This window comes from Mauremys mutica, chromosome 8 (assembly GCF_020497125.1).
Source record: "Mauremys mutica isolate MM-2020 ecotype Southern chromosome 8, ASM2049712v1, whole genome shotgun sequence".
Lineage (NCBI taxonomy): Eukaryota > Metazoa > Chordata > Testudines > Geoemydidae > Mauremys > Mauremys mutica.
The window spans coordinates 36,090,673-36,118,077 of record NC_059079.1 but is presented as its reverse complement, the minus strand read 5'-3'; the positions used below and the strand labels follow the sequence as shown (position 1 = coordinate 36,118,077).

Here is a 27,405-nt window from a genome sequence, read left to right as displayed (position 1 = left end):
AACACAGAGTCACACAACATTCATTATACGGTAACTTTAAGTCCCTACAGAGCCAGGCTGGAGTCAAACTGGTGATCTTCACAGACCATTAGCAATATGTCAAGGCATCCACTTGTAATCACAACACAGCCTATATAACTACTGTACCAACAACTGGGATTTTTTTTTTAAACAAGACTTTTTTACAGTTATAGTTTTACCTTTCACTCAGATTTTTGAATAAAAAATGCTGTCTAAAATTAAACTGACAGCAGCAACTGTGAAATAAGGAAGGTCCAGTATGTATGAAGAATAATTTTAATTCTAACTTTTAAACTCAATTTTGCACTGGAGTTATTTTTGAAAATTTTAAGCTACGTTATGAGAAATGGTGACCTTGTTGACAGAGAATCTAAAGTCAACTTTCCTAAGTTGATGGACTCTACCTGCATGCATCACAAAATACTTTTTTGTTCTGTAGAATGACTGTCTGCCCATTTATTTCCAAAATAAAATAAAAACTAATTGTGGGACTTTCCAAAAGTTCTTCATTTGCATAAAATTGACCCAATCAATCCCCACTGGTGATGTCAGTGACTTCACAGTGACAGTGCCACATTCTGACTTGCCAAAGAACTTCCAAGGATAGGTTTTTGTGAGGAGGAACCAGCCAGGCTGTCATCTTCAAGACCTGGAGGAAAAGGAGACTATATTGCTTCTGGCTATATGATGCCAGTCCATGCTGGCCAAGAAGGCCTATGTTTTCTCCATTCCCTGCCTGGCAACCAACCAAGGGGCAGGAGTCCAATAACTTGTAAAATCTAAGACATGATAGCCACGAGGAATCAGCTTCTAATATTTCCATCAACATTAACAAGCCGTGTTGAAAATGTTACCGGCTAATCATTATTAGCTTCCTGAAGATGCATGAAACCATAACAATGTAAATCATCTTCTATAAGTATCAGATGTGTTCCGATTTTATTTTTTCCATCAGGACAACACTCCTAGAAGGTCTGGTGTTCTCTTCTTATTAGGCACAGTAAAGTAAGAGTAAGTGTGTGTGATTATTTGCAAACCCACATAGGGACAACTCCTAGAGTCACCCACAGAAACAAAAATTAAATTAAGTACCTTTTCTAATTTAAAAAAAAACCAACTAATCTCACATGTAAATTTTATGGATTAAGATTATGTGCTTAAATCCTGATGAACTGTTCTCTTTACCTTAATTGTTTTATGTTTAACATGGAAGTGAATTGATCTTCACGGTGTGAGTCTTTTGACAAACATAAAATCATATAAATTGGGACAGAGTGGAAATGTCCTCCTACTTTGTGACTGACAGCTAAACACAAAGACTGCCATTTTACCAGATTAAAAGAGCTACAAGCAATTGTTATCTTATTTGGTATTGTTTAATTAACCTGATAATTAGATTTATTTAATATTACATAATGAACTAAAATGAATACTCACAATTAATAAACTATGTATGATAGGAAAATTGTGTCTGATTGAGCAATTTACCAGATGTCAAGATAACAAGAACAGAGAAATCCAAGGCACAGATAATCCACCTAGTTGTGATGCACAGAACCTATCCCTTCCACTGTTTCCAAATAAATGCTAATCAGAGGGGATCCCCTGGATATACTTCAAAACACAAAATATGTTAAGAATATTAAGATTGCAAAGTCAGGCACTCAAAGGTGGGAAATGCCAAAATTAAGGTTACCGATATAACCTTAATTCTGCTCTCTTGAGAATATGCATTATGATAGTATGCAATCAAATAATTAGAGACTATTTTTTCCAGCATGTATCACAAACAGGTGACATCTAGTGACGCCACACCTTCAGATTCATAGGATAGGTTTCTACCAATGGCTCTAAAGAAATAACTGGCAGTGGGTTTGTAGACCAGCTTCTAGAAGACACAAACAGCCAGCAATTTATACAATTGTTTATTAGGCAGGAGTGGAATGTTGGGTGTATCAGAATTCCTGGCTCAAGGAGGTAAATGTCTACCAGTTAAGCCAAGAACACAGATTTTACACACACATTGACATAAAAGCTGTAAGTCTATATTTTTATCTCTGTTTTGTGTAGTACCAAGTGGGTAGGGATTTTGGTAGTGAGTAACAGTGGGTATGTTACAGTGAATCGGCAATGGATCCTCTAAATACGATATAGTACTATTAATATAGGAATTTTGAACTTTAAATATATTTTTACAATGTTATGGATCAAAATTAAGGTTGAGTGTGCAATATAAGTTAGGTGGGATAAAGAGGAGTTACGTAGCATTATAAAGCAGTAAATCCCTTAACTATTCATTTCCAGATTTACTGTTTAGGTTTTTGTCTTCTGCAGTTACATAAGGTTTCATAAACAAAGTTACAATTCTTGATGTTTTAGCTAGACTCCACTGAAAACACACTTTCAAGCATAAAGCTTATTTTTAAACTGTTTTTGCTTGTGAGCTTAATGTATGCATATATATGCACAAGCCCATCGGTATGATAATCATAAATGTCAATTTACATTATTACATAATGATAAACTGGCCAATATAATCACCAAAACTTAGGATGGGTAGTAATTTTTTAAAACTTCCAGCAGATACTATTAAAAATTACTAGTTGTGAACTTAGTTACTCAAGTATCTGTATTTATAACATTTTATTGTTAACCACTGTCAGTTTAGCTATGGCTTTATAAAAACAGGACATATAAATTCATTCATCAATGTATAACAATGCACCTCTTCTTATAAAGGATGTCAAATTAGCATTGTTAAACCATATTTTAAAATATACATGATCACTTGTATGTCACATTGTTAACTGTTTTGTGAACGCAATTAAATATCTATCAAAGCATATTTCTAATGAGACAGAGTTAAAAGCTACCACAGACACTGGATTTTTAATTCCCCAAATTTTAGTGGGTTTTATATCAATACATTTTTTCAGATGTTTTGCACTGATGGAGTTTTCTACACTGGATTATAGGAGCAGCAGCAGCCACTGCTACAGTTAAAGTTGGGTAACTGTTTCCATTCCAATCCCTTGTTTCCAGTCACTCAACTTTCAGGAACTTTAACCCCCTCAGGCTGAAATTTTCCATTCTTTGTGTCTGCCCACTGATTTTTTTTTTTTTGGCACGGGGGGGGGGAAGAGAGAGTGAGAAAAGGAGGTAAGATTTGGCAGATTTCAGGAAATACAGTTTGGCTGTTTCCATGTACAAGGAACTAGAAAACAGATATACTTTTCCATACATAAAAATATTCCTGCAATTTTTATTGAGCAGCCCTACAGTTGAAAGGAATAAAGTTTCAGAAGATTAAATTTGGCACAGAAATAGCACACCACAGAGGAGATGCATGTTTCCTTGTTCTATAGAAAATAAATGTGTTTTATAGTTAAACCTTAGAATGAGTAAGAGCAATTTTTTTCACCATATGCGAAGTACATAGTTAAGAAAGTATTTATGGGGCATGCAACATCTGCATTCTTAGTTGCCTAGTGAAAAGCATAGGGAAGCATATTGTTAAAGACACCAGTTTAAGACAAGTCAGTGCAGGACTTATGACCTAGACGACATTGGTGCCCTGCAGAATATCCAGAACTGAGGTAAAATTCTAATACACCACTACCTCGATATAACGCCACCCGATATAACACAAATTTGGAACAGTAGCTACTCCATAACACACTCAATAAATGGCTCTACCTCCCTCTTTTGCACTGCGCACTCCAGTGGATCAAAGCAAGTTCAATATAACACTGTTTCACCTATAACGCGGTAAGATTTTTTGGCTCCTAAGAACAGCATTATATCGAGGTAGAGGTGTATTTCCTTGTTTCCATTCTGATCCATTTCAAAGAGTATCATAGATTCCCATTTAATCTCTCTTTGCTTGGAATACTTTTCAGTGAGTCAATATCTGCCATACATCAATATAAAAAGGATGATTTCATAAACACTGGAAGGAGGCTCAGGCTCTCAAAAGACTTCTGACCCTAACTAGTTTATAATAGGAAACAAGAATGGAATTTTACATCAGCTTCAGAAATGATGAAGGACAACATTTACTCCGATAGTTTTTATCTGTGCTTTTGACGGTGCAGCTCTCAGCTGTAGGTGTAAATGATGTCATCAACTATTGCTAGAAAAACTCTGAGCCCTGACCTTTAATCTTAAGCAAAGACAAAACTGCTTTCCAGAATACATAGTGGTTGTTAGTTCTTGTCTTCACCTTTAAAACAATCTATTCAAGCATCTAGGATTTTCTTCTCAAATGTTATTTATGGACTTTTCATGCAAAGGAGTCACAAATCACTCATAAAAACTAATTTTGATATAAATATATATAGCTTAAGTGAAATACAAACACTTCTGGGGTTGACGACTGCACCCTAACACCACATAGCTTTGAGGAAATGCAAGGGTGTAAAAGTATTGATACCAGAAATAACATGGAATAAAGAGATCTGGACCCATGGACAACTGAAGATGAATTCCTTTCTAAAAGGAACATAAATTAGAATGTTTGATTTGAAGTCTATTTTGGTAAAGGTCTGTGTACTTTGGAAGCCAAGTACTCCAAATCCTTTTGTATGTTCTGACTGCAGAATGTTTACCAATGTTTAACAGAGTTGTTTCCAGCTCCGTTCTCTTAGATTCTAAACTATTAGTTTCAACCTGCCAAGGTCAGAATGAAATGTTGAAGTTTTCCCACAAACATGTCTTCATGATCGTGGATGACGATGTCCTGTGAGGCCAATAATGATGCAATAAGAATTACAGATTCTTTACCTCGTTTTATTTTGCAAGTCACCCAGACAATATGAAAAAATGGGAGAAAAGGTTAACGTACAGAAATCCTTAAAGGAAAGAGAAGGTGTCTATCTTTCGTATCATTCACCATCTATTTGAAGAGAATTATGAATGAAATTTTCAAAAGAGACTAGGGGAATTTGGTGCTCAAGTCTCACTGAATTAAATGGGAGCTGGATGCCTAATTCCCTTGGGTTCTTTTGAAAATCCCAATCTAAAATCTTAGACAAGTTTAAGTGAAAAAAAAAATCTGATCTCTTGCTTCTTGTTGTGCAATTATTTTTTATTTTTACAAAAATGTTTTTAAGTGCTTTACAAGATATAGGACCAGAGAGGGAAGAAAGGAGAGAGAAGGCTTTAAAAAACAAACAAACAAAAAGTCTTCATTATGAATCACTGTTGGGGTAGCACTAGTGGTAGGTAGACTCTTTGGGCTGTGTGAAGGTAAGTTGTTTTCAGATGCATTTTCACCAAACAGGTCATATCCTGGTTACTGAAATGTAAATTGCCCTCTTCCTTCTTTTCTTCTATGAAGACAACAGCTTAGACAGTATTATGGAATCTGATAACAGAAGTGACAAGGTCACAAATACACCTTGTTTCCCAGGAATAGTAGAAAATGAAGACCAGGACAAATCAGAAAGAGAAGTTCTTGAGAACTACACAGTGCAAAAGAGGGAAGTAGAGCCATTTCTCGAGTGTGTTATGGAGTAGCTACTGTTCCAAATCATGCTTCCTTTACAAACAGAGTGATCAAGGATTATATCTTCTCTTTATAAGGGCTTCACAGTCATGATGCTTTGAGTGTGATAGCAGAACTCTGACATGTCAATACTGTTACATATATATAAATTCAATGGCAGAGAGGCCAGAAGAAAGATTAGAGGTGAAACCTATTAGTCTATTGACCTATAATACATTTTTAAATGACATTTCGAACCTATTTGCCTTAAGAAGACCTGGTCAAGAATCTGAATAAGAAAAATGCTTGGTTTCCCTTTTAGGCTTAATTACACCTTAGTTGATCATTTACATTATGAGTGGTTGAAGAAGAATCTGTACTGACCTCTCGCTTGCAAAGCTGGAAAAATATTCCCTGGCTCTGGATACAGCTGGAAGGATTGTCCATTAGATCTCACCAGACAAGATGTGGGAGTTAATCAATATTTTCTGTTCAGAGGCTTATGTCTCATAAGAGAGCTGGACTGAGGAAACAGGTTATGTTTTGATGAATTCCTGAAAGTTTTATCCAAGGATATTTTCAAGACTCCCCGTTGAAAATGACAATTATATTACTGCATTCAGGAGCATCTTTGTTAGGGATTCTTATATTTCTTTTAGAGTTCCCTCCTCTTTTTCCAATATTTATTACCATTAGAAAGGGCAACGGATCTGGGCATGATAGAAGAGCTCAGGTTAAGATTATTCAGTTCATTGAAACTTGTGGCTAGTTTGACTGTAAAATAAAAGTATGGGCTAAGATTTTTCAAAAGTGACTAATGATTCTGAATAGCTACCTTGAGACACCTTGAAAGGCTCTGATTTTCTCGAAGTACCAAACCCCATTTCTCAGAAAACTGAGCCCTATTAGGTGTTTTAAGTTAGATACTCATATCACATTTTAAAATCTTGACCATAGTTTTTTAAAGCCCAATAGTATGGTAAATCAATATTTTTCAACAAAACTCTTGAGTGCATTTGTTCCATTTGAGTATAATGAAGTCTTTCACAACCAACTGGTGGCCCCTGTAAGAGCCTGGGAAGAAGGATCAATTTGAGAAGAAAGAAACATTTCCATTTTGCAGTCAGTTTAAACTAATTTAGTTCTCTCAAATTTGTGTTTTAATATTGGCTCATTTGAAAAAAATCACATTAACTGTAATGTAGCAGTAAAACTTGACAGTAATATAGCTTTTTTGTTTAGAATCTTCTTTGATTAAATAAGATGGATTTAGTCCTGATGCATAGAAAGCTTGGGAGCAGGGGAGAAGAAATCATAGTTTTTCCCAGAAGTTGGAAAAGACTGTAAAGAAAAGATGGCAAGGAGGACACTTTCTAACTCAAGCATACTATTATTGTGTCCAAAGATGCCTAGAAATGAAATAGGGATATCCTCCAGAAGCAAAAAGGAAACTAGGAGAGCTGGGTAAAGCACTGGTGTTCAGAAACCTTCCTTTAATATAAAAATAATTTATAGGCTTTCTGTAGTGGTTTTAAAGCTATGCCACAGTCATTAGCACTCAGGGAGGAAAGTGCCACCTTTTACTGCAGGATTACTGCTGATATGGTCCACTGGTAGCAGGAGTTACTAGACCACACTGCTGTGGAGAATTCACCTACCACAGTAAGTGGTGAGCTAAGTCTTCTGATTACAACTATTTAGATTACCCACTAACAGACTAGAGGTATGAACTAAAGCACTCTGCCACCAGAATGAAAGACCTAAGTGGTAGATGTGCCAAAACAGCAGGCTGAGCAAAGCTCCTTTGACAGATACAACTATTTCAGAGTGTAAGGAAGTTATAAAAGAAAGAGGAACAGGTTTCAATTACTGAAAAGCCAATTTATTTGGAGTCCCCAGCAGTTTGACAAAGGAACACTAACACATGCTGCACTGAAGTGCTGCTGTGAGCCTAAAGCTGCTTCCGTACTAAGGCAGTGAACTAGGATCAGAGTCTAGTGCTGTGGCAGTCTAGCTGAGGAGTTATTAGAATTTTAATTATTCATAAAGTTACTCCACTAGTGTGAAATGAGCAGGCTAATCCAGCAGGGATGCCCAGACATGTGGATGCCTACACATGACAAAGTTAAATTCCTATAGCAGTTCCTGTTAGTCTTTGTTTGCTCTGTATCACTCCTTAGTTTGAAGAGAATTGTATAACCCATTCCATATTAAAAAGTTTAATTTCTTTCATGTCCCATCCAGTTCCCCAGCCCTAAGAATTGTTTCATCATCTGTAAATTTCCATTAATTTAATTGGTTTACTCGTTCAAATATTTTTTTGAGTGTTTCAATGTAGATACAGGGTTGTTAAAGTCTGGTGCATGCCAACAATTTATTCTTGTACAACAGGATGGAATCTACTTTTATTACTTTTAATTTTACTATTTTCCCCTTGTAAACAGGAAAAGATTCTGAGATATAATGTTAGATTTCTCCTTTGGAACACTTACCAGTAACTACCATGCTGCTCATGTTAGAGTTCGGACTATTGAGTACACTGCCTGAAAGAAGTTCGTCAGATCCTCTCTAAAAAGAAAAAGACAGTAAGAGTTTTTTTTCCCTTCTATTTTTGTCATCTTTAATGTTGATATTAAAAGTATCAGTTTGACAGGGCAAATCCCTTCAGAGAGCTTTAAATGAACATTACATAGGATTTGGCAGATTCTCCCTTTTCAGAAAGTGACAGTAAATAAAAAAATTAAAATCTAGATAATACAGTATATTTACATAGCATCCCTCAATTAAAATTCCATACACAAAATCACTTCATCCACAGCTGAAATGCAATCTCCAGGGACCACAAGAGCTGTCCAACAGTACACAACTTACGAAATATTTTACAATAAGAAGTTAATATCCACTGAAACTAAATGGGGAATTCAGGCAAATACTGAAATTAGAATTTGACCAAAGTGCTAGGGCTAGCACTCCTATTAGAAAAAGTTCAAAGCAGACTGTTGTGTTTTGCACTTCTTTATAATATATAAAGGAACGCTGAAAACAATTTTTTTGTTTGTTGGAGGATGGATTTCTTTTTGGTTTAAGCTTCATAAAAATATGAAGAACATCAAGTCTGTTCTTTCTTAGTCTTCTTTTTGGATGATTTCAATGTGGAATGCAGATACCAGAGGAGATTTGGTGTTGAATCCTTAAAGAGGGATCCTTTTCCCCCCAAGCGTTTGAGTTAAATAGGTGTTAAAAATAAGTCTGAAACAGTCTAAATACACTTCTACCACAATATAACACGGTCCTCAGGAGCCAAAAAATCTTACCACATTATAGGTGAAACCGCATTATATCAAACTTGCTTTGATCCACAGGAGTGCGCAGCACCCCACCCGCCCCCCGGGGCACTGCTTTACCGCGTTATATCCGAATTCGTGTTATATCGGGTCGCGTTATATTGAGGTAGAGGTGTACTTAAAAAAATATACTTCCCCTCTCAGTGATCAGGTTTCATTTCCTTCCAGGATAGAAAAAACACTCAGATGCCTAATGTAAAACAAGTAGGATTTTTTGTTTGTGTGTTTTTTTAAATCTTTCAGGCCTTCCTCATAAGTCAAAATGAATTAAAAAGGGCATAAACCTCCCCTCCTTTGCATGTCATCATTAATAGGCTACTGGATTTTTTATATCCAAAAGAGGTTAGGGCCTCAGTTTTGTGTCTTAATTCAAAGGTATCTCCAATAGCACCAATGCCCTCAGCACTAACCCAGGCCATTGGGTCATTACTGAAAAGGGTGAGTGCCAGTTACTGAATCACCAAATATTACTTTGCATGGAATCTATGTTTCCATTCTGAGTACTGACCACAAACTGCTTTACTTACGAAATCTTTATTATAATCAAGATGTTTCAGACTGTGCTGTCCTTGAGGCAGGTATTATCTATCTCCATTTGAAAAGCATCCTGTATATTTTGGATAGTTCTTCATTCTAAATAATAAATACATACTAAACTAATCTGAGGATATCACAATACTAAGTGGTATGCTTATTCCAGGATGCATATAATCAAGCCCAAACTGTAATATTAGTGTATATATTATATATACACACACGCATAGGAATATGAAGAGGAATATTAGAATATATAACACATTTTGAAGTATCCCATATCTAAAATCCACAACATACTAGACAACACACCAAGCTATTACAGTCACTAAGCTTATTCAGTTTTGAGCACTAGTTCTCAAAGTTATTTAAACAGACTATTTCTGAATAATTTTAGTTTGCTTCACGCCCTTGTTGATTCTAGATTCTGCTCTACACATTTTGGGGTTCAAATCGGCAACATGATTTGACTTTAAATTTAATAAAAGAAAACAGCAATGAGTCTTGTCACTATCAGAGGAAACCATTTTTAATTAGATCAAAAGAATGAACTTAAAACAGGCAAAATTGAAAGCCAATTCAGAGACGCTATGGAACCTTTCCATTATTCACTCTATATGACTGTTCTCAAGTACAAAGATGACTGAAATGTAGCAGATGGAACTCATTGAAATGTTCTTTCTTTCTCTTTGAAGATCTAAATTACTACCCCAATATTTGCTAAGGAGAGGATATTATAGTTTGACATCAAAATTATGGAAGTAAAATCATGGAAGACAAGATGGTTGAATTTAAAAAATACCTGCATTTGAGGGCAATTTCCTGCTTATTCTCAGGCCTGAGCATAGATGACACACAGGCCACATCTCTACCAGTGCTGGATCTAGGCACATGCAATTTTGAGTCTAGAAGGCTTTCAAGTCCCTTGATTCTCATAATTTTTTTCTTTTTGTTTTGGAAAGATGGATGCTATTTCAGTCTTGGCAAAGCAACAACTCTTAAAATCATGTAATCCTGATCTGTCTTAAGTAAAAGCCAGAACACTAACCCTATGTATTTACCCTACGAAGGGAAGACTCTGTACATAACAACCAAACTACTTGATGAACTCCCTAATTTACAACTTAAACATGGAGGATATTAGACCCAGCCTCTTTTAAATAATCCTCGCTCATGCCGACAAATTCTGTTTTGTCCTTCCTATCTCATCCTGTCCCCCTCAATGCAGCCTTTCACCAGAAGTGTGAAGAAAAATATTTAAAGTGTGGTTCTATCGTGACACTGTGAGATTCCTCACACAGGACCAAATTTTCAAAAAGAGATTTGACTGTCAACTTAAGCCTTCAATATGCGACTCCCAAAAGCAGTTTACAAACTTCAGAAGCATAAATTGCTTCATGTACTGTAAATCTGAAATATAAAAATTAAAAGAAGTGGAATGTAGGGAATGTTTAACTGTGTATAATACCATTGCACAACAAATACAATCAAATCTTTTAGTTTTCAAAAATTATAGGACAAAACTATAGAAAAGGAGGAAGAAAGTGCAATGACTAGCCACAGTGTCTAGATCTTTGCTTTAAATGTTGCAACTAATTTAGTATCCATATTATAATTAGTTTCAAAATGGTTTGTCCCAACACGCATTACTTTGAAAATGTGTCTAATCTGAATGCCACAGGTTATGTTACACACCCTCCTAGTTTTATCAGGCCATTACAGTCATCAAAATCCCCTGAAGTCTAACCATGAAACCATTCAGGATGGCAAAAAATTTATTGTCAACTATTTTTCCCACATCTCCAGAATAATATATTTTAACTCTAGTAGAAATCTCTTTCCACATTTAAGAAGCAAAGAGTAGAAATAAGCAGCCAATTCGTAAACATTTTTAAAATCTATTACTGGATTGAAAACTTGGCAGCTACCAAGTTTAATTGCCTCGTGAGGACCTGTCAAAAAATTTCTGAAAAAGTCTAAAAATATATATATCCAAAAGTTGTCTGCCCAATATTTTATTAACTCCTAAGTAGAGAAAAACTTTTCGGAAGTCAATTCTTGTACCTAACGTAACAGATCTGTTTGGGTTAAAGAAGGCTTATTAAAAGCATCACTCAAATTTGTAGTCTCCTCTGACAATGGAAATAAACAAAACACGAAGTGAATGGTGTTACTAAAAACAGTCAACAAATGAACAAAACTATCCCTCTATTTCAAACATAGTAGTAAGAGCCAGCATTATCATCTACTCTATTGTGATACAATTAATATCTAAACAGTTTTTAATTACAACTGGTGGAGGGAATATAATAATTAAAAAAGAAATGCTGTTAACTCTTGCGAGAGATTCTGATTTACCGATGATACATGCACCTCTACCCCGATATAACATGAATTCGGATATAACACGGTAAAGCAGCGCTCCGGTGGATCAAAGCAAGTTCGATATAACACGGTTTCACCTATAACTTGTTAAGATTTTTTGGCTCCCAAGGACAGCGTTATATCGGGGTAGAGAATAGGACACTTTTTCTGTGATGAAAGAAAGCAGAAAAAATGTTAAATGGTAGTTTTAGTTACATTGTATATTTACCACAGTTAGTCTCAGCCTAGGGACATATGTCAAGCCATGAGCATAACACCACTGCGAAACACTCAGAGTATGTTTACAATTGCAATAGAAGACCCACAGCAGAGCTACAGCTGGCCTGAGTCAATTGACCAGGCTCTGAGACTTAGTGCCACAGGTTTATTATTGAAGTGTAGATGTACCCTTAGCTTCTAACAGCATCTGCAGGCAACTGAAAACTAGCAGTATGATGGAGGAGTAGCAGCATTCAAAAAAAAAGTGTTCGAAATAATCAGTGACTACCATTCCAGTAGCTTGAGTTATTCTTCTTCAGGGTAAATTACTTGCAAATCCAAAATATAAAGTGTCTTCAGGCATTTAAAAAAAAACATTGTCTCCAGGGATGAAAATACTAAGAGTCTGAGGTAGTATATTGGGGGGAAGGAGAGGGCACAGAACAATAAGCACTCATTTACAGATTTCAATTTGCATGATAGACACATATGAATTTAATTAATATTCTGTTGTCACATGATGAATTTTTAGTGAAATACAGCATGCATATATTTGGTTTATGCTTATTTAGTGAAGAGGAAGTGCATTTATGTATAGACATCTTACCTTACACACTGACCTCAAACAGCAATATCCCCAATCTGCTCCAAAAATAACTAACAGAAACCAACTCACTTTGTACAGAAACATAGTATCACTAGACTCCCCAAGGCCAGGGCCCCAAGAATATGAGTTACATCTGCACACATTCTCGTCCTACCTACAGTCCAAAAGAAATTCCATGCAGATTCACTGGTATGCTACAAAAATCCCCAGTTTCATCCCTGCCACATCACCATATAGACAAAAGACTTGTCTAAACAGTTTTTTACTGATTTAAATACAATTTAGTTAAATCAGGACAAGAACTGTGCGTAGACCAGCCCAACAACTCTGTATTCCACCAACAAGTGGTAACTCATTGCTGTAATTTGTTTTTAAGTTCACTTGTCTTTCTCTAACTAACTAGACATTACATGCATACGTGTCCTCATTTCTCCTAAAAGTCCTCTCCCTCTTCCTCACTTCTTACCTAAGTTCCCTGTAAGCTGCGCGGCCACGCAGCAGCTTATTTAGTGCTGCGCAGGTGCTCAAGGAACCTGCTTGGGGACCGGTCGCGGCCAGTGGAGGGGTGTCCCTTCCCCAGCCCCCACCTAGCCTGGCCCACAAACTGGTGCAGGGCGCCCCTCCTCTGGCCCCAACTCTACTGTGGCACAGCCCGGGCCAGCCTCAAGCATGACCAGAGTGGCCCAGACCCAGCCATGGCTGGGAAGCCCAAACCGGCACAGCCAGAGCGGTCAGGCCAGCCCGGACCTGCTGGGACCAGGGAAGGGGCGCCTATCCTGCAGCCCCAACCCCAGAGCTGCTGTGGCAGGGAGAGGCACCTCCCCCGCCAGCCCAGGTGCTGCTGGTGCTGCTGCGAGGAGAGAGAGTTGGGTGGGGTCCTCTCTCCCCGCTGTAGCCCCTGAGCACCCTCCTGCACCCCAAACCCCTCATCCCCAGTCCCACCCCAGAGCCCTCAGCCCCTGTACTCCAATCCTTTCCCAGCCCTGAGCCCCTCATCCCTGACCTCACCCCAGAGCCCTCAGCCCCTGTACCCCAATCCTTTCCCAGTCCTGAGCCCCTCATCCCTGACCTCACCCCAGAGCACACCCCTCCAGCCAGAGCCCTCACACCCCTGCACCACAACCCTCTGCCCCAGCCCTGAGCCCATCTCCGGACCCACACCAGAGCCTGCACCCACAGCCGGAGCCCTCAGACCCCTGCATTCAAACCCTCTGTCCCAGCCTGAGCCCCCTCCCACACTCCGAACCCCTCGGCCCCACCTCATATGAATTTTGTTATGTGCACTGATACGAAGGTGATGTGTTTTCTGCTAATTGCTCTTCAAATTCTTTTTTGTCCTGCCTCATTCTACATTTCCACTTGACTTGCTAGTTTATGTTTATGTTTTCCTCAGTAGGATTTGATTATGAATTTTTTTAAGTATGTCTTTTTGCATCTAACCACCTCTTTGTTGTTTAGCCTTGGTCCTCTTACTGTATTTTTTTTTTTTAATTTGGGATATACATTTAGTCTGGGCCTCTGCTATGGTGTTTTAAATAGTTTCCATGCAAGCATTTCACTCATAACTGTTCCTTTTAATTTCAATTTAACTAGCTCTCTCATTTTTGTGTAGTTCCCCTTTTTTTAACTTAAATTGCTACTGTGGTGGGTTTCTTTGGTATTTTCCCCCATACAAGGATGTGAAATTTAATTATATTATGGTAACTATTACTGAGCAGTTTGGCTATATTGACCGGTTGGACCAGATCCTGTGTTCCACTTAGGACTAAATCACAAACTGCCCCTCTCCTTGTGGGTTCCCAGAAGTAGCTGCCCCAAGAAACAGTCATTAATGGGGACCAGAAATTTCTCTGCATTCCATCCTGAGGTGACATTTACCCAGTCAGTATGAGCATAGCTGAAATCCTCCATTATTACTGGGTTTTCTGTTTTTGTAACTGCTAATCTCCCTGAGCATTTCACAATCACCATCACCATCCTGATCAAGCGGTATTACTATTGCTATACTGTTATTCAAGAACGGAAATTCTACCCATACATATTCTATGGTACTGTCTTGAATGAATGAAACTTTTACTTTATTCGATTCTATGCTTTCTTTCACATACAGTACCACCTCTCCCCTCCTTTTCTTCCCCCCCCCCCTCCCCAGTGCAACCTACTCTGTCATTCCTATATATTTTGTACCCTGGTATTACTCTGTGCCATTGTTTATCATCATCTCACAAAGTTTCTGTGATTCCTATTATACCAGTATCTTCATTTAACACCAGGCACTCAAGTTCACGCATCTAAGTATTTAGATTTCTAGCATTTGTATACAAGCACTTATAAAATTTGCTAACATTTAGTTGTCTGCCTTCATGTGATGCAACTAAAGGGAACTCATTTTCATTTGACTGTTTCTCTTCAGTTCCTACCTGTACTTTATCAGCTGCTACCCCCTACTCTTTACTAGGATATAGAGTATCCCCTTTAATAAATACTCCCTCTATGGGATGTCTCTTTCTGAAATGTGTGCTTCTACACACCCGTCAGCTTTCCCCCAGCTCTTAGTTTCTAAACTCCTCTACGACCTTTTTAATTTTACATGCCAGCAATCTGGTTCCCTTTTGGGTTAGGTGGAGCCCATTCTGCCAGGATAAGCTCCTCCTTTCGCAAAAAGTTCCCCAGTTCCTAATAAACCTAAACCCTCCTTCAAACACCAACATTTCATCCACACACTGAGATCCTGCAGTTCTGCCCGTCTAACTGGTCCTGCACATGGAGCTGGAAGCATATCAGAAAATGCCACCATGAAGGTCTTGTATTTTAATCTCTTACCAAGTAGCCCAAATTTGGCTTCCACGACCTCTTTCCTACTTTTTCCTGTGTCACTGGTACTTGCATGTACCATGATCACCGGTTCTTCCCCAGCACATCATAAAAATCCACCTAAATTGCCTCATGAGGTCCGCAGCCTTCTCTCTGCAGACAATCCACCATTCGGACTCCCAATCATCACAAACCCAACTATCTATATTTCTAATAATCAGATCTACTACTACTACTATTACCTGTCTCTTCCTAATAACTGGGGTTCCCTCCCCCAGAACGGAATCCTCAGTGTGAGCGAATACATCATCATCATCTACAAGTAGAGTCCCAATGGTGGGCTCATTTCCCTCCGCTCCAGCTTGATGTTTTCCCCAAGACTTTCATTGTCCTTAACAGCATAGAGGTTGTCAGTCTATCTTTTAATTAGTTCAATTAGGGCCCTAACTCTCCCACCCAGCACTCACTGCTGCTCAGGTAGGTAAAAGTCATCATTTGTGTACAGAAGACAATACCTTAAATCCATGGTTTTGGGCAGGCTGAATTTTTATATATTTGATTAGTCAAGATTTTACAGTTCAGAGAAATGGAAAGTTTGTAATGAGAAGACTGCAGTATTTTCTCAGGTATGAAATATATAGTAGTTAAGCCATCTGAATTTTGGTTATAAAGAAGCCAGGTAAAATACAAATTTCTGATTTATCCATTTTTAAAATACTTATACTTGAGGAATTAGATGCATAGGTTATATATAAATATACAATTTATATAGACTTCATAATTTCTTCAAGGAGCTAAAATTAAAATATTTGGTTGATCTACCTGCAGGAGTAAGATATCAGCTAAAACAGGGGTGTGCAAACTACGGCCCGTCAGCTATTTTAATCTGGCCTTCGAGCTCCCATTGGCAAGTGGGGTCTGGGGCTTGCCCTGCTCCGCTCATGTTGTGGCTCTGCGCAGTTCCTGGAAGCAGCAGCGTGTCCTCCCTCCGGCTTCTACATGTAGGGGCAGCCAGGGGGCTCCGCACTGCCCCCGCCCCAAACGCCTCCCCCACAGCTCCCACTGGCCGGAACCACGGCCAGTGGGAACTGCAGGGAGGGCACCTGTGGATGGGGCAGCGTGCAGAGCTGCCTGGCTATGCCTTCACATAGGAGCTGGAAGGAGGACATGTCGCTACTTACGGGAGCAGCCTGAGGTAAGTGCCGCCCGGAGCCTGCACCCCTGATCCCCCTCCTGCACCCCAGCCCCCTCATCCCCAGTCCCACCCTAGAGTCTGCATCCCCAGCTGGAGTCTTCACCCCCACCCCAATTTTGTGAGCATTCATGGCCCACCATACAATTTCCATACCCAGATGTGGCCCTCAGGCCAAAATGTTTGCCCACTCCTGATCTAAAGCCACTCCTGCCTGTGGAAAACAGTACCAGTATTCAGTGTCATTACACTATACTTTTAGATTCATGCAACCGAATAATTCTTTCCTCATTTCCCCAAACTCCAGCACGGGGTGGGGGCACTACTCACCAGGACTGGTGCTGTGACTGGCATGGTGCACAAACAACCCCAAGCAGAACTGAGAATATAGTGCCTAAAACTTTAGGGGAGCAAAGGGAGTGAGTTCTGCATCTTAAATGTCGCTTTCCATCATGACTACACAGACAATAGTACATCCATATGTTTTATCTGCAGCTGCTGCCACTGCAGCCTTCAGGGTCTCCTCCTACACACCCACGGAGCATCTGAGCCAGATAAGCAGGAGACAGAAGAGAACTCAGGATGAGCAGCAAACAGGGAAATTGTCTGGGAACCATCCAAGAGGAACTATGGTCAGTGCTTTTGAGGTAGATGCTGCATTAGTGGGGCTGTGTTGTGAGCTGGTGGGGTGAATATTTGAGTGTCTGTCTGCTGTGACCATTTGTTTGGCTATGTTTGACTGCTGCTAACTGCAGGGACTGCTTGACTACATGCTTGTTTGAAAAGTGTGACTTGGAGAACTTTGTTCCTGATGAGTCCTGAGTGGTTGACTGGAGTGTGAACCAGGTGAGGCTTCAAACCTGGGTAACTTGTTTTGAGTCAGCAGCCTTATAAAATGGCAGCCAGTGAGCAGTGAACAGAGGAGAAGCAAACAGAGGAGTTTGCCTAGGAGTTCACCTAGGGGGAGAGCCCACAGAGTTTTTGCCTTTCAGGCTTCTGGGAACAGTAAATACGAGGGTGGATAAAAATCAATTATTTTTAAAAAAAAAAAAGGATTTTTTTAAATTTAAAATTGGATTTTTGATAGGTTTTTCCCCCTCAAAAAGCATCTTATCTAAAGACAGTTTTAATTAAGATACCTTTGAGCTATAATGTATCTCCTTATGGAATAGGGATTATAAATTCTAATTCTATATATATAGACAATATATTAGAATATATAGTATGAGACAATATATTCATGTAATGTTTAAGAAAAGTTTTGTAAATGAGTTCCAACAGTTCATGGATTAGGGACCCAATTTTATGGAGTTCCAGGGGCTTCTGTATAGATTATTTAGGTTCATCTTTCTATCTACCCAATGGGACTCAGTGCTCAGTCTAGAACAGTGCTTCTCAAGCTATCTGATGTGGGGGACCAGCAATTTTTTTTTCCAATGTGCCAGGGACAGGTGCCATGTTATTATCCTATTCGATGCTCTTATGAGGAAACTCGCTGCGGACCGGCAGCTGATGGCTCGTGGACCGGCACCGGTCCACGGACCACCACTTTGAGAAGCACTGGTCTAGAAGACACCATCAGAGATGCTTAGTTTTGCTGTTCTCAAACTGGATTTGTGTTTCCAGAGATAACACACTTGTTAACAACAAAGATATTTTAAATAAATAAATAATATATAGAGGTGAGAAATAACAGACCTCAACCCTATTGTCCCTCTGCAAATTTGTGTACACAGAGTCAATCCCTTTCCTCTCTCTAAACGTGCAAAGTTTCAAAAAGTTCAATGTCGGGGGCAGAATAGATCTAGACAAGGGGGAAGAAGTCTGGAGATAAATGTGAGAAGTGAGGGACAGGCAGTAGAAACAAGAGTGAAACTGTTTGAGCAGCATATTCCAGAAGTTTTTAGGTCTTTCTGAGTGTAGCCTTCATTGATTTGAGATCTACTATACCATTCTCTCACTAGAAGGGAAAACCTATAATGGCAGCAGGCTGTAAAAGAAACCCAGTTTGGAAATATTTTAATGAAGTTCCTCTTCTTGTGAGTAAGACAGGCATATGTGCAAAATGCAAACAGGGCAACAAAGAAATGCAAAGCCTGATTACCCAAATGAAACAACATCATGAGAAATGTTCCTTCTCAGGAGAAAGTTGTGTTAAAGATGATGAAAGGAACATGTCTGAACATGCAGAATCTTCAGGTTGGTAAATTTTTTTATTTCATAGTTCTTTCTTAAGGACTGCTTGTCTTCCTTCTGGACTATTCTTGAATTCTCATGTTTGAGAAAAAAATATAGTTGTTATTCTATGGCAGTGTTTCCCAAAATTGGGACGCCGCTTGTGTAGGGAAAGCCCCTGGTGGGCAGGGCTGGTTTGTTTACCTGCTGCGTCCGCAGGTTCAGCTTATCGCAGCTCCCACTGGCCGCGGTCTGCTGCTCCAGGCCAATGCGGGCTGCTGGAAGCGGCGCGGACCGAGGGACGTACTGGCCACCGCTTCCAGCAGCTCCCATTGGCCTGGAGCAGTGAACCGCGGCCATAGAGAGTAAAATTGTTAACCTGAGTCTTGATGGGTGGAGCAATGTCCACAATGATCCTGTTGTATGTGCTTGTGTGATAATGGAAGAAGGGAATGTTTCCTTGTAGAAACAATTGATACATCAGGAAATGCACATAGAGCAGAATACTTACAAGTAGCAGTAAAAGCTATAACAAACTTGGAAAAAAATTCAAATGTCTAGTACGCAGCTTGGGCACAGACAATGCTGAAAATGTAGCCAAGATGAGAAGAAATTATTTAGAAGAGAGTCCCAAGCTAATAACATACCATTGCAGTGCTCATTTGATGCGCCTCCTAGCCAAAGACTTCAGTGTTGCAGAAATAAAGGTTAATGTTGTTGAAATTGCAAAATATTTCCGTAACAACCACTTTGCAGCAGCCGCTCTGAAAAAAGTGGGAGGAACCAAGCTAACTCTCCCACAAGATGTGCGAGGGAACTCAGTAGTGGACTGTTTTGAGCACTATATCAAGAACTGGCCTAATCTGATGACAGTTAGTGCCATCTACTTTTTTCACGATTTTGTTCACAGTCACAGCCAAAGTTCTCAACATTTCTCTTAAGCCCAATGTTGAACACATGCTGAGTACTCTGAAGCCTATTTCTGTCGCCTTGAACAAAATGCATGGAAATAGCTGTTTTATTGCTGATGCTGTTGAAATTTGGAAGGAACTGAGTGAGATCTTAAAAAGAGAAATATGGAATGACAGAGTTAAATCTCAAACAGCACTATCTCCAGCTCATTTTCTTGCAAACATTCTCAATACTCGGTACCAGGGTCAAACCTTAACTGCTGAAGAAGAGGTGTTAGCTATCACATGGACATCCAGCAATCATCCCTCCATAATACCAACTAATAAACTTCAGAGCTAAGGGTCAACCATTCAAGAAATATACGTTTGCTGATGATGTTTTAAAGAAAGTCACTTTCACCGCTGAGGGTCACTTAAGCACTTGGATTCAGAGACTGTTGAAGTGATAATCTCACTTTAAACAGCAGTAGCTTCTTCTGTCGGTGTAGAAAGAATATTTTCTTCCTTTGGACTAATTCATTCCAAATTGAGAAATTGTTTTGGATTTGAAAAAGCAGGAAAGCTTGTTTTTCTTTTCCAGATTATGAACAAACAGGAAAATTAAGGTGAAGACGACTGAGTTAGCTGCAGAAGCCAATATTTTAAGTTTCTCATGTTGACCTGGCTGACACAGTCTATTTAATTTTTTTTTAATTCATTTAACTACTTTAGTTAAAACAATTTTAACAAAAACAAATCTGATTTTAAAAAACTTGAATGTTTAACTAAATTCAAAATTTCATATGATTATTTTGTTAAAATATTATGCTGCTTGTTGTTTTAGTTAAATAAAACAATTTAAATGTCTGGTGACGTTCTCCTCATAATAGAGCATGGCAAGAAAATCCTCTAAGTATTAATGATTAACCTGTTGAATTTGAGATAGTTTACCTCCCAATGGCGAAGGTGAGTTGACAATGGTCTATTCCTACATGTACAGTAATCACCACACAATTCCTACCAGGCCACAAAAGAGCGGGGACAGATAGAGCATACTACACCACCACACATTACTCCACTCACTGTTAAAATTGCCTTTCAAAGACTACCTGAGCTGTATAGCTCCATGTTCACCTCTTCTAATAGCCCTGTTCAAATTCAGCAGGCAGCCACTCCACCTCTGTCCTCCATCCTGGAAGAAACTTTTCTTCTTTTGCTTCACAGATATTAGGCAGGACACAGCAGTCAGCTGTGGGATATAAACATTGGGATATTTTTCTCTGTGAGGTCCAATCTTGTGAGTAGGCAACGCCAGTGACCCTTCAAATGACCAAATGCACATTCAACTGTCACTCAATACCTGCTGAGCCAGTATTGAATCATTCCTTGGTGCTGTCAAGGTGACCAATCTATGGCTTCATGAGCCAGGGGAGCAAGGGATTGGCATTTCAATATTGACAGTGGCAATCCACCAGTAGGGAAAGAGTCCATGCTTGTAGCTTTCTGAAAGGTCCTGTGTTCTTAAAGATGTGAGTGACACGTACCTTCCTGGACCCGACATTGATGTCAGTGAAGCATCCCCAGTGATCCATCTATGCTTGCATAATCATAGAAAAGAGCCCTTTCCACCGATGTACGCAGTGGCAACATGTTCTGGTGCCAAAATAGGGATATCCATGCCATCTATTGCTCCACCACAGTTCAGGAACCCCATAGCTGCAAAGCCATCCAGTATGTCCTGCACATTGCAGTCACAATCCTGCACAGCATGAGGCATTTAAAGGCTCTGTACACTCACATGAAAACAGCCATGGATTTCCTGACCCCAAATTGATTTCAGACAGGTAACAATCCGGTGTTCCACTTGTGAGCGCCACTCACTTCTCCACTGTCAGTGCAGCTCTCATTTTGGTGTCTTGTGCTGAAGGGCTGGAGAAAGCTCCCTACACAGATCCAGGCACATGGCCTTGTACATCCGAAAGTTCCTCAGCCACTGGTCATCTTCCCAAACTTACATTACGATGCAATCCCACCAGTCAGTCAGTGCTTGTTTCTCAGGTCCAGAAGTGGTGCTCCAACATCTTCATCTGTTCCATGCACACTGCCAACAATATTCAATTGATTCTTGCTATGTCCCCTGACAATCTGTCCTCCAAAGAATCATTATGCCCCCCGCACCCACCCATTCAGGTCTTCTTGTAGCTCTGCAACTACTACAGGATTGTGAACCCTGTGCTTGCAATGCTCCTGACAATAGTGCAGAACTGTGCAGGCTTCATGCTTCTGTCTGAGATGGTGGAGAGCAAGGAGGGACACGTGGGTTTGTGGGATTTTGAAAAAAAGACACAAAAGTTATGGGATACAGATACAATTATGGGATGGAGACAGTTGCAAACTGGGACGTTGACCCATGCTCCAAGTCATCCCAAGTGACTCGTTATGGCCCCCATCATGCATTGCCAAAACTCCCCAAAAACTAGCGAGCTGGATAGTGTCAAGTTGCACAGTGAGACTGCCTACCCATCATACACTGCACTCTGCAATGACACAAGCACTCCTATTGAATACACCCACTGCCAGCACAAGGAGCCAAGTATGCACATGCACAAGCGATATACTAATTGTCGCAGCTGTATACTGATGTAACTTGAGTCAACATACATTTTTAGAGTAAACATAGCCTTAGTCTGGCTCACTTATTAGAACGGCCATACTGGATCAGACCAATTGTCTATCTAGCCCGGTATCCTGTTGTCATCCAGTGCCAGTTTATGGCAGTCAGAAGCTTAGGGACACCCAGAGAATGGGGTTGTGTCTTGGCTAATAGCCTTTGACGGGTCCATCCTCCATGAACTTATCTAATTCTTTTTTTAAGCCAGTTATACTTTTGGCCTTCACAACATCCCCTAGCAACAAATTCCAAAGGCTGACTGTGTGTTGTTTGTTTTAAATCTGCTGCCTATTAATTTCATTGGGTGACCCCTGGTTCTTGTGTTATGTGAAGGGGTAAATAACATTTCCTTATTCACTTTCTCTACACCATTCATGATTTTATAGACCTTAGTTGCCTCTTTTTTAAGACTAACAGTGCAATCTTAATCTCTCCTCAGAAGGAAGCTGTTCCATACCCCAATCATTTTTGTTGCCCTTCTCTGTCTTTTCCATTTCTAAGATACATTTTTCAAGATGGAGCAACCAGAACTGTACACAATAGCTATGGGCACTCCATGGATTTATATAGTGGCATTATATTTACTGTCTTATTATCTATCCCTTTCATACTGGTTTCTAAAGTTTTTAACTGCCATTGAACATGCAGCTGATGTTTTCAGGGGAAAAAAAATCACAATGACTCCAAGAGCTCTTTCTTGAATGGTAACAGCTAATTATAGACCCCATCATTTTGTATGTACAGTTGAGATTATATTTTCCAATATCTATTACTTTGCATCTATCAACACTGAATTTCATTGGCCATTTTGTTGTCCAATCTCCCAGTTTTGTGAGATCCCTTTGTAACTCTTCGCAATCTGTTTTGGATTTAACTATTTTAAGTAATTTTATATCATCTGCAAACTTTTCCACCTCACTGTTTACCCCTTTTTCCAGATCATTTACAAATACCTTGACTAGCACTGGTCCCAGTACAGATCTCTCAGGGACACCAATATTTACCTCTCTCCATTCGGAAAACTGACCATTTATTCCTCCCTTTGTTTCCCATCTTTCAGCCAGTTACTGATTCATGAGAGGACCTTCCCTCTTATCCAATGACTACTTAGCTTGTTTAAGAGCCTTTAGTGAGAGACCTTGTCAAAGACTTTCTGAAAGTCCAAGTACACTATCCCACTGGTTCACCCTTGTCCACATGCTTGTTGACACCCCCCCCCGCCCCTCCCAAGAATTCTAATACGTTGTTGAGGCACGATTTCCCTTTACAAAAGCCAGGTTAACTCTTCCCCAACATATCATGTTCAGCTATATTTCTGATAATTCTGTTCTTTACTATAGTTTCAACCAATTTGCCAGAAGTTAGGCTTAATGGCTTGTAATTGCTTTCTTCAAAGACTAGCTCTTATTCTGTACTTTCCCTATCTGTGCAAATAGATGCTTTTTCCCTTTAAAAACACATACCACAAAGTCTATCTTCAAGAAAAAATGGTGAGGTGCATGACTCTTTAACACTATCAAGTACCCATGACTATTTCCCAGTCTATATATTACTCTAGATTTCTGACCTAATTTTTGAGGCTTGTTCTCTAAAGGCTCCTCCCTTTATGATTGCTGTAGTTTGCCAATCGTGCTTAAACTCATGCCACTATATCTTCCACAATCAGATAAACAAAATAAATATCTCCACTGAAATGTTTACATTTCATAGGCAGGTGGAGAACAGGGAATTTCACATTTATTTTATAAAACACTTCAGATAATGGCCTCAATTTGCTCTGAACAAGTCACATCAACACTTACACTTATCAACATGAACAACAACTTAGAATTCTAAGAATGTGATGGTCTTACAGTGAAGGAAAGTGTTGCCTTTAAGTACCCAGGATGTAAAACAAAGGATCTCTAACAGAATTTCCACAATCCTTTCAAACAAGACATGATTTAACAGGAATTATTTCATTACACATGATTCAGGGCATTCCCTAAGAGACTGATACTGACAGGGGTTAAAGTGCTGAAATTGTGCAATTTAGTTGTTTCTAGTACAGCTGGAACTTTATTATATGGGGTGCTACTTTGAAGAGTCTACTTCATAATGAAAGAATTTTGCTGTGTTCACTTCCATAATCCCAAATATGCTCTTCAACAAGTAATATACACACACTAGAAAACTCTCTCATCTGTTCATAAATTGTGCACCTGTGGCAACATATTTGTCTGTATAGTTCAAGGCTAGCCCTGTGCCATTGTTCCCTTCATGCTAACTATATTTTTGTTGCATCCAGCTCCAATGAAGTATTGATCTGATCTTCAAATGCAACATTCATTTCAAGAGTGAAAGAATCAGAGGGCTAACTGAAATTAACTATATGGTACAATCCTTATAACTGGAGAACTTTCAGTGAAGAAATGTGAGGGGGGGGGACGGACAAAAAAAACAAAAAAACAGCAAACCTCTGCTCTCAGATCTGCAGGTCAAAACTTCATTCCCATATTCTGCTCCAATTATAGGTATCCAATTCTTGTTGACCTCATTTGGAGTTTTTTGCAGGTAGGGAGAGGGGGAAAAATCAGCTTTTAAGGCCATCATGCAGCACTGAGAACAGAATGTTGCCCAAACATTATTTCTGAGAGACTAATCTTTAGAATAAGTTTATATCACTATATTAATCTGCCATCCAAGTGACTGGTTTTGATAACAGATTCTTCCATTTCTAGTCACTTTCCAACTTAAAGTTTTCTGTTTATTAAAGCATATCTCGATGACAAAATGTCAGCTGACAATCACTTAATAAAATCTTACAGCTCACTTCAACTCCACAAATTAACATATATATCATATTAACAGGTTGCCAGTTTATCATCAGCTAGCTTCACATCCTACCTTCACGCCAACTGCAACATCAGTGACAATGCTGTAAAGAAAACAAGAAACCTGATTTAATAGTAAGAAAAATGTCTGAGTTTTCAGTCCACAGATTGACTCAAAATAAATATGATTTCCCCATAAAACTGAACTCTTAATATATTTTAATTAACTTTAGTATTTAGAAATTAAAATAGCAAAGACCACCCCCTCAAAAGAGGAGAGGAGTCAAAAAGAAACAAAACAGGATGGGAGTAGGCTCAAAGGTTCAATAGAAGACATCCAGGAGACACACTTAACAAAGAATCCCTGAGAGTACCCACAGCTACAAAAGGTGTCCATGATGTCAGCGAACACTTCCCAAAGAAGCTCTGTCTGGACACAGGACTTAAGAAGTGAGAGGAATTAGGTCAGAGAACCCACCCCATCCAGCCTCCTCCTTACAGAGTCTGATAGATATCCATTTTGGCCAGTGCCAGGAAGTCTGAAGAGGAAGTTTCTGGACTTTGTGGGACAATGGATAGGGTGAGAATAAGAGGATTTAAGGACAGGTGTAGTACATAAGATAACCTTTCTGTTCATTCTTTAACAGTGATCCTTACAGAACAGTTCAGGGCAGAAAGTGATTAATACTATTTCTGAATTGAAAAAGATGACCACACTGAACGCTAGATCCTACAAATGGCACCCTACATCCATGTGGAACAACAGCACAGACATGCTCTTATGTAGATCTATTTGCAGGATCTAGCACTGGTTAGGCAGAATATAACAACCCAAAACAGAATATAGCCAGGATACCCTAATTAACACAAATATCATAAAATATTAAAAACAAAATGTGATAAGTAAAGCATGCCACTTCCATGGGTATCAATTTGTGAGTAGCACAAAGGATTGACTTTTTAGACAGGGTTTGTAACACCAACATTAGGCTGACAAGCAACCATAAAAAGACTTTAAAATCACATTACCAATAGGTTATACATTTATCACACAAACACAAGAGATTGTTTAATTGGTCTCAAAAGAGGGAGGCAAGTTAAATGGGGGCAGTAAGATGCTGCACACGTACAAGGGTTTGTGCTGACAGTAGCTATAAACACCAGCAGCGGCTCCCAGCCCCAATGAAAAGAGGGCCTTGTGTATAACTACCCACCCAAGCTCCCTGCCAGGAATGAAGGCCCTTGGCTGTCCCATATGGTTGATGCCTGCAAACCCTTCCCTACTTGGGCTTTTACTGCCTGTCTCCAGTATACACAAAGGCATCTTTCTACCTTAAATTTAAAAAAAAGCCAGGGGGCTATTAAGCAGCTATTGAAAACAAAAGAGCTTGACATCTGCCTGCTCCACCTCCTCCTCTCTGGCCAGCACCAAAACAAGCAGGGGTCTTGCTCACAGCGTTTCCCCTCACCCCACGAATGAGGGGGAGAGAATAAGAGGGCGGGAATGGGGGCACCCCCCACACCCACCCACCATTGAGAGGGCCACAGAATGAACAGGGCGCTAAGGGCTCACGCAGCCCTAGGTGAGTCAGTAACGGACCCTCCCCAGCGCCGCATCTGAGCCCGCGTTATGCAGAAGCTCCCCCCACCGCCCCCATCCTCACTGGGCCCCAGGCGGTCTCCAGCTGCCCCACAGGGAGGCTGCGGGAGCTAATCCCCGTTATTCAGTGGGGTGTGCTGGGCACCCTGCTCCTCCCAGACACCCCTGGGGGGGAGAGCGAGCCCCGCTCTGCCCAGCCCCCGACGGGAAGGCAACAATAACCCGGCGGGCGCGGCAGCGGCCCCCGCTCCCCCACCGCCCCGGTACTCACCCGTCCATCGCCGAACAAGACAAAGCGCTGGCGAGCAGGGCAGGGAGCCGCGCGGGCAGCGAGCGGAGAGAGGCAACGAGAAAATGGCGGCCGGGCCCCCACGGAAACCGCCGAAGGTTGCCGAGTGCCAGGCTCTGCTCCCCATCAGATTGGGCTCCCTCAGTTGTCACTGAGCATGCCCGTGCGCTGTGCGCATGCTCAGTAGCAGCCGCTACTGGCGCTTCTGCGATGCCCCTCGTTACCTGCCTGTCTGAGGCAAACTAGTCCCCCCGCGGGGGGCAAAGCAGGCAAGACAAGCAGGGCGGTTTCCGAGCCTTGCTGCCCACTAGGCCCACTCCTAGGCCCATCTCCCACGTCACATTCATCTCCCAGCCCTGCTGACTGAAGGCCCGCTTTTTGGAGGGA

General features: G+C 40.2%; 1 protein-coding gene and 1 long non-coding RNA gene across 5 annotated transcripts in view; one reads left to right on the top strand and one right to left on the bottom strand.

Moving 5' to 3' along the window:
- The window catches only part of PTBP2 (polypyrimidine tract binding protein 2), a 79,690-nt gene extending 52,526 nt beyond the window's left edge, over positions 1-27,164 (bottom strand). For 3 of the 4 annotated variants that reach the window (XM_045027361.1, XM_045027363.1, XM_045027364.1), the window contains exons 1-3: positions 27,001-27,133; positions 25,203-25,233; positions 7,999-8,074 (exon numbers count right to left, since the gene is read on the bottom strand). In XM_045027361.1, coding sequence (XP_044883296.1) covers positions 7,999-8,074; positions 25,203-25,233; positions 27,001-27,008 — 115 coding nt within the window. In that variant the 5' untranslated portion in view covers positions 27,009-27,133. Of the gene's footprint in view, positions 1-7,998; positions 8,075-25,202; positions 25,234-27,000 lie in introns of all 4 variants that reach the window. The other variant, XM_045027365.1, reaches the window with a different exon arrangement.
- Positions 1,988-25,220, top strand: LOC123375929. The gene is made up of 5 exons (XR_006581629.1): positions 1,988-2,058; positions 7,951-8,091; positions 17,076-17,212; positions 18,723-18,779; positions 25,167-25,220. It is a non-coding gene; the product is annotated as an uncharacterized LOC123375929 (long non-coding RNA).
- Positions 27,165-27,405: the final 241 nt, after the last annotated feature.